This window comes from Rhipicephalus microplus, chromosome 9 (assembly GCF_043290135.1).
Source record: "Rhipicephalus microplus isolate Deutch F79 chromosome 9, USDA_Rmic, whole genome shotgun sequence".
Classification (NCBI taxonomy): Eukaryota; Metazoa; Arthropoda; class Arachnida; order Ixodida; family Ixodidae; genus Rhipicephalus; species Rhipicephalus microplus.
In genome coordinates this window covers 3,586,407-3,605,721 of record NC_134708.1, presented here as the reverse complement: position 1 = coordinate 3,605,721, position 19,315 = coordinate 3,586,407, and the positions used below count along the sequence as shown (strand labels likewise).

The window sequence follows — 19,315 nt, the reverse complement described above, 5'->3', positions numbered from 1 at the left end:
CACCTCGGCCGCAGTTTTCTGCCCCCCAACCGCAAGTCGGAGTCTACTCCGACCAATGGCGGACCTATGACAACCGTCCCATATGTTTTGCTTGTGGTGGTGTTGGCCACGTGGCACGTTATTGTGGTCGTCGCCAGGCTGCTCAGAACATTCGACGAATGCCCTCTTTCGACCCCCAGTTTTCTTCTACGCCTTCAAGCCCTCCTTCCTCTTCCTTTCCTTCTGATCATCCACACGGCCCGACCCGCCGCTCCCCATCTCCACGTCGACGTTCGCTTTCCCCTATGTGTCGCTGTTCCAAACCCACCGACCAGGAAAACTAACGGCCGCAGTTCCCGAGGCACGAACTGCGTCCCCGTCGCCATGCACAAGTCCTCGCCCCTGTCCAGCTAACGTCATTGAAGTGTCAGTCGATGGTATCGTCGTCATGGCGCTTGTCGACACCGGAGCCGCTCTATCCGTCCTTTCCATCAACCTGTGCCGCAAACTCCGCAAAGTTCTGACGCCATTATCTAGCCTCTCTTTTAGAACGGCTAATGCACAAAGTGTAACACCTCTCGCAGCCTGTACCACACAAGTCGTCATCGAAGGGATTGTGTATATCGTCGAATTCGTAGTGCTGCCCTCGTGTTCCCATGACATGATACTCGGCTGGGACTTCCTTGCGAATAATAATGCCGTCATTGACTGCTGTCGCGCTGAACTTGAGCTATCTGCACTTCCTGATGTAGACGCTGTCGAAGCCTCCATGCCGTGTTATAAACTGTTTGTTTCCGACGACACCATCGTACCACCGCGCTCTTCTCTGCTGGTGACTGTGTCGTGTGACGCTATTTCCGACGGCGATGTTTTATTTACGCCCTCTGCCCTGTTCATTCAATGCAAATGTTCTCCACTGCCCATTGCTCTCCTTACTCTCCACCATGGCGTCACGAAGACGCTCGTGTACAATACGCTAGAAGGGCCGTTACCTTTATTCTATGATGAATGTCTCGGTCACGTGCATCTGATCGACGCCCGTCGCATTTTTGACGCTCCATCTAGTTTACTTTCTACGAACCACAGCGCACTCATTTCTGACTCTGTTGTTGGCCAGTCACTCCTTGACGCTTTCCACCGCTCCATTCTTCAGAACGAAGCCAGTTAGTGAACCTGCTGCAAAAGTTTCGTACTTCTTTTGACAGCCACGCTTCGGGCCCCAGTCGCACATCGAACATATCTCACAAGATTGACACAGGAAGCCATACGCCTCTACGGCAGCACCCCTACCGAGTCTCAGCGTCGGATCGCCGTGTTATTGACGACCAGGTTGCTGACATGCTCCAGCGGGGTATTGTACAGCCTTCTAACAGTCCCTGGGCGTCACCGGTCGTTCTTGTTAAGAAGAAGGACGGCTCCATTCGGTTCTGTGTGGACTATCGACGTTTAAACAAGATCACCCGCAAGGACGTTTACCCGTTACCGCGAATAGACGACGCCCTTGACTGTTTGCAGGGAGCAGAATACTTCTCTTCGCTGGATTTACGGTCTGGATACTGGCAAGTTCCTATGGAAGCATCTGACCGACCGAAAACAGCATTTGTCACACCTGATGGGTTATACGAGTTTACCGTTATGCCTTTCGGCCTTTGTAACGCTCCAGCCACTTTCGAAAGAATGATGGACACTATTTTACGAGGCCTCAAGTGGAACACATGTTTATGCTACCTCGATGACGTAGTTGTCTTTTCCACCGGTTTCGACACCCATTTAAATCGTCTCGAGCACGTACTCACACGTCTCACCGACGCCGGCCTTCAACTCAACCTTAAGAAGTGTCGTTTTGGTGCCTGGCAGCTCACCATTCTTGGCCACGTCGTATCGCGGGACGGCATACTTCCTGACCCCGCCAAGCTCCGAGCAGTCGCCGATTTTCCGAAGCCAAAGAACTTGAAGGAACTGAGAAGTTTTGTCGGTTTGTCGTCATACTTCCGACGCTTTATTAGAAATTTTGCTTCTGTATGTGCGCCCCTTACGGACCTTCTTAGCGGCGACAAGGACCTTTCCCCGTGGTCACCAGCATGCGACGATGCATTCACCAAATTACGCCACCTGCTGACTTCACCACCCATCCTCCACCACTACGATCCACTACGATCCTGCCGCTCCCACGGAGGTTCATTCTCATGCCAGCGGTGTTGGACTTGGCGCTGTGCTCGCGCAACGAAAGGCAGGGTTTGATGAATATGTCGTCGCCTACGCAAGCCGAACTTTAACGAAAACCGAGGCTAACTACTCCGTGACCGAGAAGGAGTGTTTAGCTATTATTTGGGCCCTTGGAAAAATTCGCCCCTACCTGTATGGTCACGCATTCGACGTCGTCACTGACCACCACGCCCTTTGTGGCTATCCACACTTAAAGAACCTTCCGGACGACTTGCTCGCTGGGCGCTCAAACTTCAGGAATACGACATCCGCGTTATTTACAGATCTGGTCGTAAGCACACGGACGCCGACGCCCTTTCTCGCTCACCCATATCGGATGAAGGTGTTTGCCTCTCTTCCCTCGAGCCTGCACTTGCGTCATCCGCCTTGCGCAACATGACGGTGGAACAACGAAAGGATCCCTGGATCAGTGGCCTCATAAGCATTCTTTCTGATCCCCTCACTCTTTTGCCGTCTCGCGCTCTCCGCCGCCAGGCTAGCAACTTTTGCCTAAGGGATGATCTTCTTTATCGACGCAACTACCTTTCTGACGGTCGCAAGTGTCTCCTTGTGATACCCCGCCATCTTCGAGCTGCTATCTGCGAAGCTTTTCACGCGGACCCACAGTGCGCCCACGCAGGCCTCTTCAAGACATACGCTAGGCTTCGACTCAGATTTTATTGGCGTGGCATGTATAACTACGTGCGGAAATTCATTCGCTCGTGTGCTCAGTGCCAACGACAAAAGTTACCTCCCGGGCAAGTCTACCCGTCACAACCTCTTCCTTGTCCTAGTCGACCTTTTGATCGCGTCGGCATTGCCATTTACGGACCACTACCATGAACTCTAGCTGGTAATCGCTGGATTATTGTTGCGATAGACCATCTGACACGCTATGCCGAAACAGCCGCGCTGCCGACTGCCACAGCCCGTGACGTTGGGACGTTTCTGTTGCAACGTTTCGTTCTGCGTCACGGTGCCCCTCGCGAGCTCTTAAGTGACAGAGGCCGTGCCTTCCTTTTTGACGCCTTGAAGGCATTACTCAACGAATGCCGAATCGTGCACCGCCCAAGTACAGCGTACCACTCTCAGACGAATGGCATGACGGAGCGCTTCAACCGTACTCTTGGCAGTATGCTGTCGATGTACGTCGCCTCTGATCATTCAAATTGGGACCAAGTTCTCCCGTTCGTCACTTACGCGTATAATACTGCCGTACAAGCTACTACTGGGTTTTCGCCATACTTTCTTTTGTACGGACGAGAACCTTCAATTACAGTAGACAATATATTCTTCCATATAAACCTTATGAGTCCGAAAGTACAACTTTGTCCGAAGCTGCCCGACATGCTGAAAAATGCCGCCAGCTTGCCCGCTCTTTTTCTACCGAGGACCAGTGGAAGCAGCAATCCCGCCAGACTGGGGACCGTTCGGCTCCAAACTTTCCACCTGGTTCATTGGTATGGCTTCGGGCACCTGCTACCGCGCCTGGCCGCTCCGCAAAACTTCTTCCCAAATACATCGGGCCATACCGTGTTGTAGAGCAAACGTCACTCGTCAACTATATCGTGGAGCCCATCATCCCATCCACAGACCTACGCTACCGCAGCCGCGACACTGTCCACGTCTCTCGTCTCAAGCCATATGACGACCCATTAGTCGTTTGTTTTCCCTAATCCGCCAGGATGGCGTCTTTTTGTTCGGAGGGCGATTGTAGTGAAGAAGGGGAGCTTCAGCGGCATTTCTCGGCGCATCAGGGGCATCGCCATCAGCATAAGCTCGTGCTTGCTGCGCTTGGCCGGACGCTGCTGACTGCTTCGCTTTCTGCGTTCTGCGCTGCAAATAAACCCCGTTACACTTATAACATTTGTTAATAAAGTATTGCCGTATGCCAAAGAACATTAGTTTTCCATTTTTTCCAAAAGCTGGGGGGAGGACGTGAAAAAAAAAGATGTTTTTTTTTCAATTGCACACAATTTCTGAAAATTCCGCATCTATGGTAGCAACGCTTTTCCGCCACTGTCGCTCTATCAATTTGGGCAGAGTGATCACCTCCAAGAAGCGTTGGACAACGCCGGAACGGCGAGATTAGTCAAGGCGGTAATGTGGTTAGTTGGTTGATTGGTTGTGATCACTGGCATTGATTTCGGTAGCGTAAAAAATTAATGACACGAGATATTCTTTTGATTGATATGTGGCGTTTAACGTCCCAGAACCACCATATGATTATGAGAGACGCCGTAGTTGAGGGCTCCGTAAATTTCGACCACCTGGGGCTCGTGCACCCGAATCTGAGCAGACGGGCCTTTTCACCTCCATGGAAAATGCAGCCGCCACAGCCGGGATTCGATACCGCGACCTGCGGGTCAGCAGCCGAGTACCTTGGCCCACCGCTTGCGGGGCTACCAGAAAGGACGCATAGACAGGGCGATACACAACTGAGCGCAAGGACAACATGTCCGTCGCAGAGGCACGCAACGTACGAGGGGCAGGAACTAAATATCAGGCTCTTTCTGTGAAAGAGATGCAATGAAGATGCTTTTATTCAAGCCTGCTTCTTCGAAGCACCGTAGTAGCACACCTGCTTTGCAAAACACAGCTATGCACGCACGCCAACACAGGACGCCCTGCCGCTGCGGGTCCTCTTTCGTGCCCTTAGAATGTTTGCATTACCGAAAGAAATGCCGGCGTTCAGGATCACAGCAAATCCGGTGTCTGTGTCATAGGCGATGCTCTCACACGAAAATCCCGCAACGAATGCATTTCTTAAGTGGACGTAATGTCTTCCACAGCAAGGACCTCCCAGGCCCCACCAGCGGGTGGTGTCGTATATATATATATATATATATATATATATATATATATATATATATATATATATATATATATATATATATATATATATATATATATATATATATATATATATATATATATATATATATATATATATATATATATATATATGGCCAAGGCATCTATCATCTATAGGACCGTTTGGTACTTGCCCACTGTGTACAAGTGACGCGTGTGCGGCTGCAATCAGACACTTGTCATGTCCCGGCCTGACCCAGATATGGGGGCGACCGAAGAATAGTGGGCCTTCATCCGACGAGAGCACCGAACGATGATTTGTGGTGCCGCACCATAGCGGAAAACAGCCTCCAACTCTACCGCTATATAGGCAAGCTTTCGGAATTAAAAGAAAAACTTGGAACCTGACGCAAGCATCCACTCCAACGCTCGAAGATGCTGATTCACCCACCTGTCGAACGCTTGTGCCCGCTGTTGCATAAGGCCACGCAGGACTGGCTCAAGGAAGCCGTCGTAGAACTCGAAGGGGAAGAAGTAGTTGTCTTGCAGTTCAAACGTAGTTCTGCCCAAGAGATAATTCCTGTAAGAATAGGTGATTAATCTGATTCATTTATTTGTGGGATTTAACGTCCCGAAACCACCATATGATTATGAGGGACGCCGTAGTGGAGGGCTCCGGAAATTCCGACCACCTGGGGTTCTTTAACGTGCACCCATATCTGAGCACACGGGCCTACAGCATGTCCGCCTCTATCGGAAATGCAGCCGCCGCAGCCGGCATTCGATCCCGCGACCAACGGGTCAGTAGCCGAGTACCTTAGCCACTAGACCACCGCGGCGGGGTGTAATAACAAGCATCATTCGGATCAAAACGTGGCCTGCCAAGAATTCGGAATGTGCCAAGAGCGCTCGTGTTTCGTTTGTTGTGACAAAGAAGAATTTTTGTTTTCTTGCCTTCGAAGCAAAAACCGGCCATGAGTAGAGCTAGCGTGTTACTCGGTCGCCTAGTATGCTGTACAGCAATGAAAATGATCGTTATAAACAAAGCCTGCGAACGGATACGCAGTCTTTAGAAGACGGGCTTCATGGTTCTAGCAAATGCAGCAAACTTGACCAAATCTCGGTCATACGAATCTCGCGGGGTCACGAAAAATATTAGTCCGAAATTCGTATCACCAGAAGCACGAAAAATTAGTATGTGACAAAAGAGGGTTGGCATCTCTAGGTTTTTAATGATTGCAGGGAGTCATGAATAGCTCTCAATGATTGCCAGTCAAGTTTTTAGGCGTCAAAGGCCATGCCTGTACTTGTGAACATATGTTGCGTGGACCAGGTGTGTTGTGCCCGCTAGTAGCCCGTTTCTGATGTTGCTACGCTTTTCCGCATGACAAAAAAGTGCTGTTGCAAAAGTGAAGAAGAGCGACGAGCTGACGACAAAGTCATATGTAAACTAAACACGAATGCACATTAAGGCCTTCGACCTTGGTGCGCGCAATCTCGGGAGCAATGACGCACCGCTTGTGGTAGCGCAGCGTGCATGCCCGCACTTGATGGCGGCGCCTCGGTGAAAGTGCGGCCAGCACCTGTTCGTACCTGTGCGTACGTTCGTATCGAACATCGCGGGGTTCGCAACAACCAAATACACTGCGCGCTAATGGGCCTTCACTGGGAGCACAGGAAATTTCGTATTACCCGAAATTTGCACGAGCCATCAACCGAAGTTTCACTAAAATATTATACCTGCTGGGGTTTAACGTCCCAAAACCACGATATGACTATGAGGGCCATCAATCAAGCGAAGCCCTCGGTATGTCGCTAGCATTATTCGGATTGCTGAATGCGGAAATGTCCCTAGCTATAGGCACCACTTGGAATTTTTGAGAGCTCACAATCGCTATCACGTTTAGGATGTCCTAATTATGAATAGAAATAATAATGAAAAAGTGTAAAGTAAGCGATGACTTTTTTTTCTATTTTTCAACGGTCCGCCACGCAGGGGTTATAGTGCTCAGCCGCTGATCGCTTTTCAGTGGAGACGCATTGCAGGAACAAGATGGTTCCGGAGCCCACCACTATACGGCGTCTCTCGTCAACGCAAAAGCCAAGATATTATTATTACCGTGTGAAACGCTTCCCTTATGATCTCAGCCATGCCAGCTTCAAAAAACGAAAAAAATAAGAATGACGCTCTCTCAAAGGAAAATAGCCAATAGATTAGTTGTTCCAGAGGTAACAACAACAACTCATGCTCAGGGTGACCGTGCAGCCAACACACACACACCCACATATATATTTGGGTGCGTTGTTCGTAGCAGACTTACGCTTGGAAGGTTCCGTCGATGAGCGTGTGCCCGAGGCGGAAGGCGGCCGTGGCGAACTCGTTGAGCATGGTGGCGTCCACGCTGTCGTTGTAGGCGGTGAAGCCACTGTAGCGGGGCGTGAGCCCAAAGCGAGTCATCGTCTGCGGCCCCACCACGACGGGCAGCCACTCCGAGTACACGATGTGCTGGAACTGGCACTCCACGATCCGCCTGCCGCAGCGACAAGCTCGGGTCATCACTTGAAAGTATCTGGTCCTTCATCACCACCAACCGGGCTTGCTGACTCATTATGTTAAAGCGTGACGAGAACGAAGAAAAAAAACAATCCACACAGGTGACAGGACACAACACTGTCAAATGATTTTTTTTTTATTCAAGAGACGTGTTTTTATATGGAGAGCCAAACTTGGCCGCCTACGCACAGTTAACCACGACACACGTGGTTGCAAGAATGACAAACTTAAAATGTTATGAACGGTTCCCACACGTCAGCCTTCTTGCTCCTCTCCGAAACTTATTGAGAAAACTGAAAAGAAAAAAAGAAATAATAATAAAATGAGAGAGGCTGAAATGAGGCCGAACGTAAGGTGGCCGCAGTTTTCGTAACAGTCGGCCCACTTCTCGACAATACCTCCGCTTTATTTCCAACGAACGTCACTATACTCGCAGGTGGGTCACTAACCGTTGTATGATTCATTTCGTCTTCACCCATTGGCTTCTCAGCGTGTGTGATTATAGGAAAGCGGCTCGTTCTCGTTAATACCTGAGATTAAATGTTTTTACTACTGTGATGCAAAGCCACTCGATTTATCGAGTGTGGATAGCAGCAAAATAGCTGACGTCATGAATAAAAGTTCTCGATGACTTTAGTGGCGCAATCGGTGAAACTGCTTCGAAGCGATGCCTCAATGAGAGAGCCCTGACGTGACAACCTCCGCCAGGTGGCGGTGAAAATGTGGAATGAGTCTCACTTGGCCCTTTGGAATATCTGCTCGTCACTGAGTCGGAAGTTGAGCAGGCCCAGATAGCCTGCGATGCGGTTGTGCTGGCGGAGGAACGCTGTGTGCATGGCGGTCAAGCCTGGGTGCTCGTTCACGCGCGCATCGCCTGCAAAAAATAAAATAGGGGGGGCAAGATGAATTTTCGTGGTCAGCATTCGTTGCGTTGTAACAATAATAGAATGGTCATTCTTTCCCACATCATTACTGTATGAGACGTCGTACTGAAACACGTGTGACCATGGTTGGTTAGTTAGTTAGTTAGTTTGTTTGTTTGTTTGTTTGTTTGTTATGTCTATGAGCACAAAATAAACTAAGGATATACTCTGTGCCAGCCACAGCGTGATTATAAGTTTCGCTGGAAAATGAAGCATACGATGCTTTACTTCGAGTTTTATTCAAAACACTGTCTCTCACATAAAAACTGGTCACGTCGATCAGAAGTACAACTTCATTATCTATAAAAGTAGAATCAGGTGGAGTATATAGTACACATACCTTACACAATATGCCGATAGAAACGACAGACAATAAAGCTGCGGGAAGCGTGAGGGATGTTATCTTGTGCTAATTCTTATCTCAATGGGAAGTGGACGAACATATAAGTTGTCGCTGGCCACTTGAGCTGTCCTCCTCCCGTGCACCTTATCGGGTGCGTTTAAACCGCTGCGCGTCAGAAAGACACACGAGCCCTTCTGCCTCTGTGCATTCACTGATGTTCTGGAAGACCCTGAAATAGTGACGAGAGATATCCCCTAAAAGGACCACGTTGCACCAGTAGGACAAAACAAAATCACCACGAAAGCACAAATGGTTAACCAGTGAAGGCTGAAACGTGCGGCCCAGGTGTTTAGCAGTGGGTACTACCCGATGTGGCACTGAAACTTTTCACAATTACTGCTGACATGTTCGTGCTTCCTAATGACACCAGTTTGGTTTGGGTTTACCACAACATTTATTTCACATGCCGCACATCGTGCCTCGTGTTATCACGGTCACGGAGTAGTGTTTCAAATGCGCTTCGCAATACGTTAATCACATTGGTTGTTCTAGAACCACAAGCGGTCACAGTCGTCGCAGTCGAAGCCAATGTGCCGCTGCAGAAACTCCCGGCGAAGCCAATGTGCCGCTGGAGAAACTCCCGGCGAACGCGCTTCCGCAATCATCGCGTTGACGCTGCAACGCCGTTTGACATGGCGAGCTGGCATGGTTTGCAAGATCCGCTCACCGCAGGCATTCCTTTTCTCTATTTAACGCGGCTTGGAAGGCTCTTTGAAACCAAAAATTCAATGAGGCAAAAAGTCAAATTTCAATGAGGCAGAAAGAAGTTAGGGGAAAATAAGCGCGTGAAGAAGGGTTTATCCAGGGCACTAAGCCGGTCTAAGCTCGCAAGGTCAGAAGTTTGAAACCATGCCGGGCGATTTTATTTTTTTTTAAGGAAAAATGAACTTTACCACACAATCAAGAAAAGAAGGCCAGGCGAGCTACGAGTCAGATCAAGTTTAGCACTGATAAGTGGCTATGTTTTAGACTGTGAGTTTTAGACTCTGCTAAGAAAGTGCAACAGAACCCCCTGCTAGGAGATAGCGCAGCAGCCTATAGCATGCAATGACAAAATGTGGTTTGAATGCAGATGCCGGACCATTCCCAATCGTACATATACTCAAAACGCGTGAGAAAGGAATCGTTTAAATAAAACAAGTGGTCTGGTGAGTGGCGTCACTGCCAGTGATACACTTCCTCAACAGAGCAGGATTGGCCTCCCATGACTACAGCAATTAGCCATTGGCCCTCTGTTCTCAGCGGTTGCGAAGCAACTGTCCAAGGCGGTGGCCAAACCTGTGACGCAGCGGAAGGTGCTAAGAATCTCTCGGTCCGGACAGGCCGCCATTGGAATCTGAACTTGGCTACTTTCAGCGCTAGAACGCTACCTAGTGAGGCTATAGTCTAGATGTGCTATTCGAAGGATTAGAGGGTTTTAAATGGGATGTAATACGGCTCAGCGAAGTTAGGGGAACACGTGAGGCTTATACAGTGATGCAGAATGAACACGTCCTATACTACCGTGGATTAGTTCACAGAAAAAAAACTAGGGGCGGGGTTTCTCATACACAAGAGAGTGAGAGAGAAGAAATACATATAACAAAGGTAGGGAGGTTAACTAGATTAAGTCCAGTTTGCTACCCAACACGGGAGAGAGGGGAATGAAGAAGAACAGGAGAGGGAGGAGGAAATACACATTGTACACTCACACACACACTCACACACACACACACACACACACACACACACACACACACACACAAACACACGAATATCGCCGGTAACATAGAGGAGTATACTATAGCATCAGTGAGAGGATGGCAAGTATCATAATTAAGTTCAACAAAAGGTACAAGATGAAAGTGGTACAGGCCTACGTGCCTAAGTTGAGCCATGAGGATCATTCGGTTGAACGCTTCTATGAAGACGTAAAGTCAGCCATAAATAACGTCACAATATACTATTCTGATGGCCGACTTTAGTGCCAGAGTAGGCTTGAAACAGGCCAGAGACCATGGCATCGGCTCTAGAAATGCCAGAGGGGAGTTTAGTAGAGTTCGTAGAACGTAATATATTACGGATCTTGAATACCATTTTCATAAAACATGCTAACCGTAAGTGGACGTGGCGAAGTCATAACGGCGAAACTAAAAATGAAATATACCTCATTATGTGTGCAAACCCTGGCATTGTACTGGATGTAGAAGTACTTGGCAAGATCCGAGGTATGTCACCATAAAATGGTGAAAGCTCATATTCACCAAGATTTAAAAAAGCAAAGACAAAAACTTATACGCAAGAAGTAAATTAATGAACTGGCGGTGAGAGGACAAATACAGGAATTCAAAGTTTCGCTTCAGAATAGATTCGAGGCACTAAACGAGCTAACCGACGTTGTAGCGTTTGCACAATGAACAATGATCTACTAGAATCATCAAAGAGTGCGCCATTCAAGTTGCAGGTACAGTCACTAGACAGGAAACTGGCAAACTATCTCAGGAGACGAAAAATCTTATTAGGAGACAACAAACGACGAAAGCATAAAATGCAACCCACAAAATAGAGCTAGTGGAGCTTCCAAAGTTACTCAATAGACGAAAAGTTGCCGAGATCAGGGTGTATAACATGGAAAGAATTGAGCAGGTTGTAAAAAACGGCAGAAGCCTAAAAGCTGCGAAGGCAGACTTGTGCATAGGCAAAAATCGGATGTATGCATGAGGAACAAGGAAGGCGATGTCATAACCAATATGAATAGAATACACTCTAAAAAAATATCGAGTAAAAAGGGCGTCTTTTTATCCCACAACAATAATCGTCATCAGGCTTGCGTGCGCTTCCTTTCTTGAAAACTCGGCGCTGGCCACTTTCCTATCGAGAATGCAATGTAACCCTGATAATGGGCATGTCGATCGTGACAGGAATGTACCGGGCGTGGGGCGATAGCGCAAGGATGGAACGCAATATAGATGACGATTATTGTTGTGGGACAAAAAGACACCCTTTTTACTCGCTCTTTTTTTAGAGTGTAGTCGAGGTGGCGGAGAAGTTCTACTGGGAGCTGTACAGAAGCCAAAACAACCAGGATGATATCGCGAGAAACAATAATAGTCCAGAGAAATTCGACATCCTAACAGTAACGACAAGCGAAGTAGAGAAAGCTCTAAAAGAAATGTAAAAAGGCAAAGCCGCTGGTGAGGATAAGGTAACAATGGAAAACCTGAAAGGTGGCGGAGAAATTGAGTTAAAAAAAAAATTAGCCACTATATATACGAAGTGTCGCTTGACTGGAAGGGTACCAGAATCTTGGAAGAATGTCAAAATCATCTTAATCTGTGAGGAAGGATACGTCAAGGACTTGAAAATTACAGGCCAATCAGCTTGCTGTCCGTTCTATAAACCATTCGTGAGGCGAACTTTATGTACCTTATTTAGTCGAGCTTTTCAGGAAGGGATGCGGCGCGTTGAGACATTGACTACATCGTTTGTGTCGTCGTGTGTTTCTTTTAGGGGCGAAACTCCTTATAGTGGCACCCGTTCGTCCCCCGTAGATGTAACGAGTATAACATTTTGACCTCCAAGGTGGTGCCGGTGAGAGACTTCTTCTGTGCGTTGTCGAACAATAAAAAATAGTGCTCAATGTACATGCCAATGGCTGCTAATGGGGAATGAGAGACAGGAGCATTCGGCTTTTAGTTAACGCGCAGGCTGCGATCACCATTAGCAGCCATTGGCATGTACATTGAGCACTGTCTGACAAGAAAGGGTTGCTACGTTATACTCGCTGGGTGTAACCTCCTTAGCTTTAGAAAGATTTAGCGAGCGTTGAGCCGCAGTGCCATGAATACAATAAACTTGTATATACCATGAATGAACTCGAGGTGGTTAAAAATGGGAAGTAGATACGAAGCGCAAGCCATAAGAAAGTAAAAGCCGAATTCTCCGCCTCTCATTTCCCATTAGCAGCCATTGGCATGTACATTGAGCACTATCTGACTGAAAAAGTTTGCTACGTCACACTCGCTGGGCGTAACCTCCTTGGTTTTCGAAAGGTTTAGCGAGCGTTCGGCCGCAGTGCCATGAATACAGTGAATTAGTATATACCATGAACTCGAGGTGGTTAAAGGTGGGAAGTGGACCCGAGCGCAAGCCGTAAGAAAGTGTGCGTGTGCCACCTCTCGTTTAGTCCTTGGAATGTCCGCTGGATGGCGGTGCTTCTATATGGGGAATATATGATGAAAAGATGCGAGATGGTGGTACTTGGAGTGTTGAATTGATGGACGAACGGACACATAGACAGATGCATGGATGGACGCATGAACGGACGCAGGGGCGGCTGCATGGACGAACGCAGGGACGGACGCACGAACAGACGCATGCACGGACGGGCTGATGGACGCATGGACGGTCACACTGACAGACGCATGGACGAACGGAAGCAAGAACGAATGGACGGACGAATTCTTCGCCCCACTCTCCATCATTCACTCCGTGGATATGCTGCCATTTTTTTTATATTGGCGTACCATTGTATTGTTGCAGTCACTTTCTTTATGTGCCCTGCGTCGAACGTCGCGAGTGTCTAAATCCTGTGTTATAATTTCGTGTAGTGGTTGTTGTACGCAGGCAGCATGCGTGTACGAGGTTTGCAATTGATAATAAATGGAATGCGTCAGTAAACAGGAACAGGTCGTAGCGTCTCCCATTTCCCGGCCCCGGCACAAATTCCTGTGTGTGGAAAGTGGTTGAGACGCATTGCCAAGAGGGAACCGAGAAAACGGGTTGAGTGTTCTTTCCTCTTCTTGGTGATCGGTGGCGTAGCGGGGACATCTGACGTCTCTGGCAATCTCTACATGTCCTCACATAATGCTGTACAGCATCCAGTAACTTCCAGGAGAACGGTGCGCGTTGGAAAGGCAGCCACGGTCGGTCAGCCTGTGTGAACTGGTTCAGTTACCGACGCCATTGGAAGCCGGGCTCGTCCCTTCGGACTCTTTCGGACGGTGGTTTGGCTGAGCTTTGGGTGAATTTGACCTGTTGAAACTAGCTGACGTTGCATATTACTTCTTTAAGCAATCGAATTAGTGCTAATGTCTAATTCATCTCCTGGCCAAGGGCACAGCCCTTGGTCAGCCTCCTTGCCTAATGATGAATTGCCATTGGAATATTTTTTCAGCAGTCGTGTTGGCAGCATCCCTGTTGCGCTGGTGCCCTCGAGTGGTGGATTTATTAGGCTCAACAACCCGAAGGCGATCCAGGTGGAGTTGCAGGCCACGACGCCGCACTTTCAGCTGATAAGTGATGTTCGTCAGTTCGGAAGAGGTGGTTTGGTATGCAGATCGTCAGATCCTTCGTGCGTTTCTGACATCCTAAAATGCAAGACATTCGCTTCGGTCCCGGTGAGTGCATTTATCCCGCCTCATTTAGCGTGCACTAAGGGAATTGTACGAGGAGTCGACTCTACATTAACGCCCGCTGGGACTCTGGAAAAGCTGTCTGATGCTGGGGTCATAGCTGTGTACCGATGCAACCGATTAGTTAACGGTGAGAAAGTCCCCACTGAGTCGGTTATTGCTACCTTTGCCGGCACATCCTGTCCATCTGAGTTGAAAATATGGCCGCTCATTTTCAGAGTCGAACGTCTCGCTTCTCGTCCTCTTCAATGTCAAAACTGTTGGCGTTTTGGTCACAGTGCAGGGGGCTGTAAATCTAATTCACGTTGCTCCATCTGTGGCGATACCCACCCATCGAAGGAGTGCAACGCCGAAACCGAAAAGTGCTGCCTCTGTGCAGGAAATCAAGCGGCCGATTATCTGAACTGCACCGCAAGGTCTAATGAAAGGCAACTTCTAGAAAACATGGACAGACGTCGTTGCTCGCGGCGAGAAGCAATAACAGTTGTGAAGGATAGGGCCTTTGGATATGCCGGAGTCGCGTCGAGGCACGAACAACTAAGTGAGACGAAGATTCTTAATCTTATTGAGGCTGCAGTAGAAAAGGCGATTTCGAAAGCGCTGGAACACATAGTTACGAGCGTAAGTGAGTGCATCTCTCAAGTGTTTTGCTCACAGATGACACAGCTGGCTTCTGCAGTAGCAGTACCGATGGCCAAGTCGGCACCTTGTGCAGTGGAAGAGATACCGAATTTAGCCCCACGGCGGCAATCCCGAGAGGAGAAAACCCCAATTTCGTCCGTACCTTCTACGTCGACCCACGCGGAGGATCAGAATGAAATGAACGTATGCCAAGATTTCAGGCGTCAGAAGCGCACTGGATCTCCTTTAAAATCTCCTTGCCCAAACACAAAGCCCAAAAAGGGCAGCGAAAATGCCAGTGCACTTATTAAGGAGAGTATTTTAGAAGCTTCTGTTGCCGAAGTGTTTCGCTCGTCAACATAGATACCTTGAAAGTACTACAGTGGAATTTTAGGTCTTTGATTTCTGCTTCCACTGACTTACTTTGTTAATTAATCAGTTATATCCAGATATAATCTTATTACAAGAAACCTGGCTTAACCCTGTTAAGAATGATCATTTAAGCAATTTTAGAGCATTTCGGTTAGACCGTCCATCACTAGGAGGTGGTCTAATTATACTAGTCTCGAATACATTTTGCCGCACAGCGAGCATAGCTTTCCAGCTTATGTCCACAGACTGTGAAATTTTGGCAATAGACCTCTGTCTGCCAAGGCACCACCCTTTTTCACTTATAAACACAGATTTTCCAACGGGTTTGCATAATACTCAACAATTAGATACTGCCTTAGCTAATTGCAAGAATGATTTCCTTCTGACTGGTGATTTCAACTCACATCATGTTTCATGAGGATATCGAACAGACCCTTCTGGTACTCTTCTGTGGGATTGGATGATTATTAAAAACCTTACCTGCCTAAACGATAGACAGCCTACATTTATTCGCGGACGGACACGATCGGTATTAGATCTCACGTTTTGCAGCCCAAGTGTTTCAATAAAGTCTTGGAAAACAATTGCTTTCTCTTCAAACAGTGACCATCTTCCTGTATACTTTGAAATCTCATGTGCTGTGAAATCTATTGAAAGGACAGAGAAAACATTGATCAATTGCAAAAAAATTTTAAGACTGCTTGCGTTCCAACATTAGGGCATTGTCCAGTGGTCAAAATGAAGACCTCGGAAGAAATCTCTGTTCTGCTTTAAAAATCTCCAAGAACACTTCAGAATTTGTAATTGCTTCGTCGTCATCCAAAAGTGCCCAACCTAGTATATGATGGAATAATGAGTGCACACGAGATTATAGAAGAAGAAAAGCTGCATGGGAAAGACTTATATGTAATCAGAGTAAAAAAAAATTGGAAGGATTATCAGTTCATTGCGACAACATTTAAACGCACTGTATCGCGAGCGAAAGAGCAATATGACCAAGAACATTTCGAGTACCTGTCTAAATCAAATAACAAACGTGCTTTATTCAATTTACTTCGTGGTAGGAAGAAGACCCCTATACCAGGACACGTTGACTCAGTAGTTCACACCTCACAGGAACTACAGGAATCATTGAATCAGTTGGCTAAAAATTAGAAAACAGGTTCTCAACGCATCTTCCTAATTCGGCTTACACAACAACCATCTATGACTACACAGAAATATCGACTTCCGAATTAAATCAGGCTATGGAAAGATTGCCAAATGCAGCACCAGGCCCCGATGATATAACAAATACAACGCTAAAAATACTTCACAGGGAATATCCGAATGATCTGTTAGGTCTCGTCAATTATTCCCTTAGAAGAGCATGGATCCCTTCTGAATGGAAGATTGCGAAAATTATACCATTGCTTAAAAAACAGGGGCAGGCTATAATTTAGACAACATACGACCGATAGCCTTAACATCTAATGAAGTAAAATTTATTGAAAGGGTACTTCATGGTCAGTCATATAATTAGGTTTATTAACGAGAAACAACTGTTGAGTTCTTCCCAAATTGGCTTTAGATCTGGATATTCCATATGGCATGCACATGTAGATCTGGAAAGTCGTATTCATATTGCCCGTCACAAAAAGCACTTTGCGACTTTAGTAACGTTAGACATACGTAAAGCATATGATAGTGTAGAGTATTCTATCTTGACTAATAAGTTATGAAGTTATGGACTTCCACCTTATATAGTAGCATGGGTGACGGAATTTTTAAGTAGAAGAGAATTCTATTGTTATCAAGGCGGTTTCTCTTCCTGTAAGCACAAGCAAACCCGAGGTGTACCTCAGGGGTCAGTACTTTCCCCGGTTTTATTCAACATATTGCTTAGTATCATCCCCGTTCATCCATATATGAAAACCTAAGTTTATGCCGATGACATTGCTTTCTTTGCTATGGCACATGACTTCCGCTGTCTCTACACTATCTTGCAAGCATATCTTAATGAAATAGAACATTGGCTGGATGGATTGATGTTGAACCTGAGTACCGGTAAATTTGCTATTCTCGTTTTTCCAATCAAAGATCCCGTGCACATATCTATTAATCACAAGCTTCAAGATATCCCACAAGTACAATCATTGAAATACCTTGGAGTTATTTATAAAGAACATCTAAATTGGCGCCCTCACATTGAATACATCGCGATAAAAGCAGTACGCGCGATGGGCGTATTGCGGATGTTGAGCAATTGTAGATCAGGTATGAGAAGAAAGGCACTTTTGATTATATATAAAATGTATGTGCGACCTGTGTTGAAGTTTGGCTGCATTCTTTTTTCTGGTGTGCCAGCCTACAAACTTCGGCTGCTCGTTCTGTTAGAAAGAGAGGCTTTACGGCTCTGCTTAGGACTTCCAAAGTATACTGCACCTTGAAGCAATAATACCAACCTTATTATGTCGCTTTAACATTCTTACTGTGCAGACCGTTTTACGACTATATGAAGCACCGTTTAACCCTGAACAAATTATTTTTATTTTGAATCCTGACCTATTCTTCTCCGTGCATTGGCCCAGATTTCACAAACCACAAATAGTATTTGTTCAATCGTTACTTGAGCCTCTAAATGTACGCGTTCGTGATCTGATTCCTTTAACTGAGCAACAAAATTCTCCAGAAATTGTTTACCATGATATCTTCCCAACTCATGCTAAGCTATTACCTACAGGCATTTTAAATGGTTTATTGCAGGACCATTTAAGTACTCTGCCAACAAATGTCATTATAGCAACGGACGCATCTCAATCACATGAAAAATCAGGCGTTGGAATATATTGCCCCGTACTTGATTGGTCATTTTCACTTCGCTTACCGGATTTTCTTCCTGTCTTTCTGGCTGAATTTATGGCAATAATGTTAGCTTTGTGAAAGGTAAATATTTCCATTCCAGTCGTAGCAGTCATAACTGATTCATTATATGTGTGCTCTTCTCTGTCCGCATCTGGTCACTCACCTATAGTGAAACTTTTTACATCATTGATCCCCTGTCATCTCCGAAGTATTCATTTAATCTGGACACCAGGGCACAAAGGTTTGTTGTTAAACAAAATAGCTGATTTTCTTGCGAAGGCATCCCTTTCGACACCAATTATTCCTATTTTCCCTCATACAGTATACATTACGGTGGCGCGATTTCGCACACTTAAAATCAGGCAAAATTTATCTGACCCTGTACTGACGGCTTCTCCAGAGTACAAACACTTGTTATTTCCCTGGCGCAGTGAACTGACTAATTCAAAGATGATGGAAGTTGTCATCATGAAATTTCGTTGCCGCGTTACCTCCCTCAATTTTTACTTGCATAGATCAGGCATATTGAATTCCCCTATGTGCATTTACTGTAATCAAGAGGAAACGATCAGTCATTTTTTATTACATTGTCGCCATTTCGATTTATTTAGGCAAAGCATACTAGCAGCACCTCTTCAAATACTGGGCTTGCAACTATCACAATCTGATCTTCTTTCATTTGGAGCCTCTACACTGGGTTTCAGCCACAGGGATGTTTTATTCGCCGTCCAAGAATACATCACTGCGACTAAACGATTTTCTTGCTAAATTACTGTCTCACTATTTCACTTCTTTTTTTCTGCAAACTTGATATCGGTATTTCAAATCGAAAATTAAGTTACAAAAAATTTGTAGGAATGACGCAATGCTGAAAGTTTAGGGCAAATTCACCTTATAATCGGCCAATCCCCTTCTTTGGGTACGCGCCATTTGCACAGGGAAACAACAACAACAACAACAACTTTGACCAGTAGTGCTTGGTACGGATGCGAGCTAATGTTCTACTCCCTCCGAGGTGTCCTGTTGCTGGATCATCGTGGCAGGCTTCCAGGATTTCGGATCACAAGGCCAAAGAAACGATGAGTAGGAATTTCTTCCTGCTGTGCTCGAAGTTTCTCTTGTATAGAACATTGTGTCTCATCAGGTACGACGACAATCCCCGGACGAAAACTCGAGGAACACGCATGGGTTGCCTTTGCAGATTCTT

General features: G+C 46.5%; 1 protein-coding gene across 1 annotated transcript in view; it reads right to left on the bottom strand.

Moving 5' to 3' along the window:
- The window catches only part of LOC119164818 (chorion peroxidase-like), an 84,171-nt gene that overhangs the window by 29,655 nt on the left and 35,201 nt on the right, over positions 1-19,315 (bottom strand). Inside the window, exons 8-10 of the mRNA XM_075872990.1 lie at positions 8,291-8,426; positions 7,320-7,529; positions 5,450-5,578 (exon numbers count right to left, since the gene is read on the bottom strand). Of these exons, the coding sequence (XP_075729105.1) occupies positions 5,450-5,578; positions 7,320-7,529; positions 8,291-8,426 (475 nt within the window). The remainder of the gene's footprint in view (positions 1-5,449; positions 5,579-7,319; positions 7,530-8,290; positions 8,427-19,315) is intronic.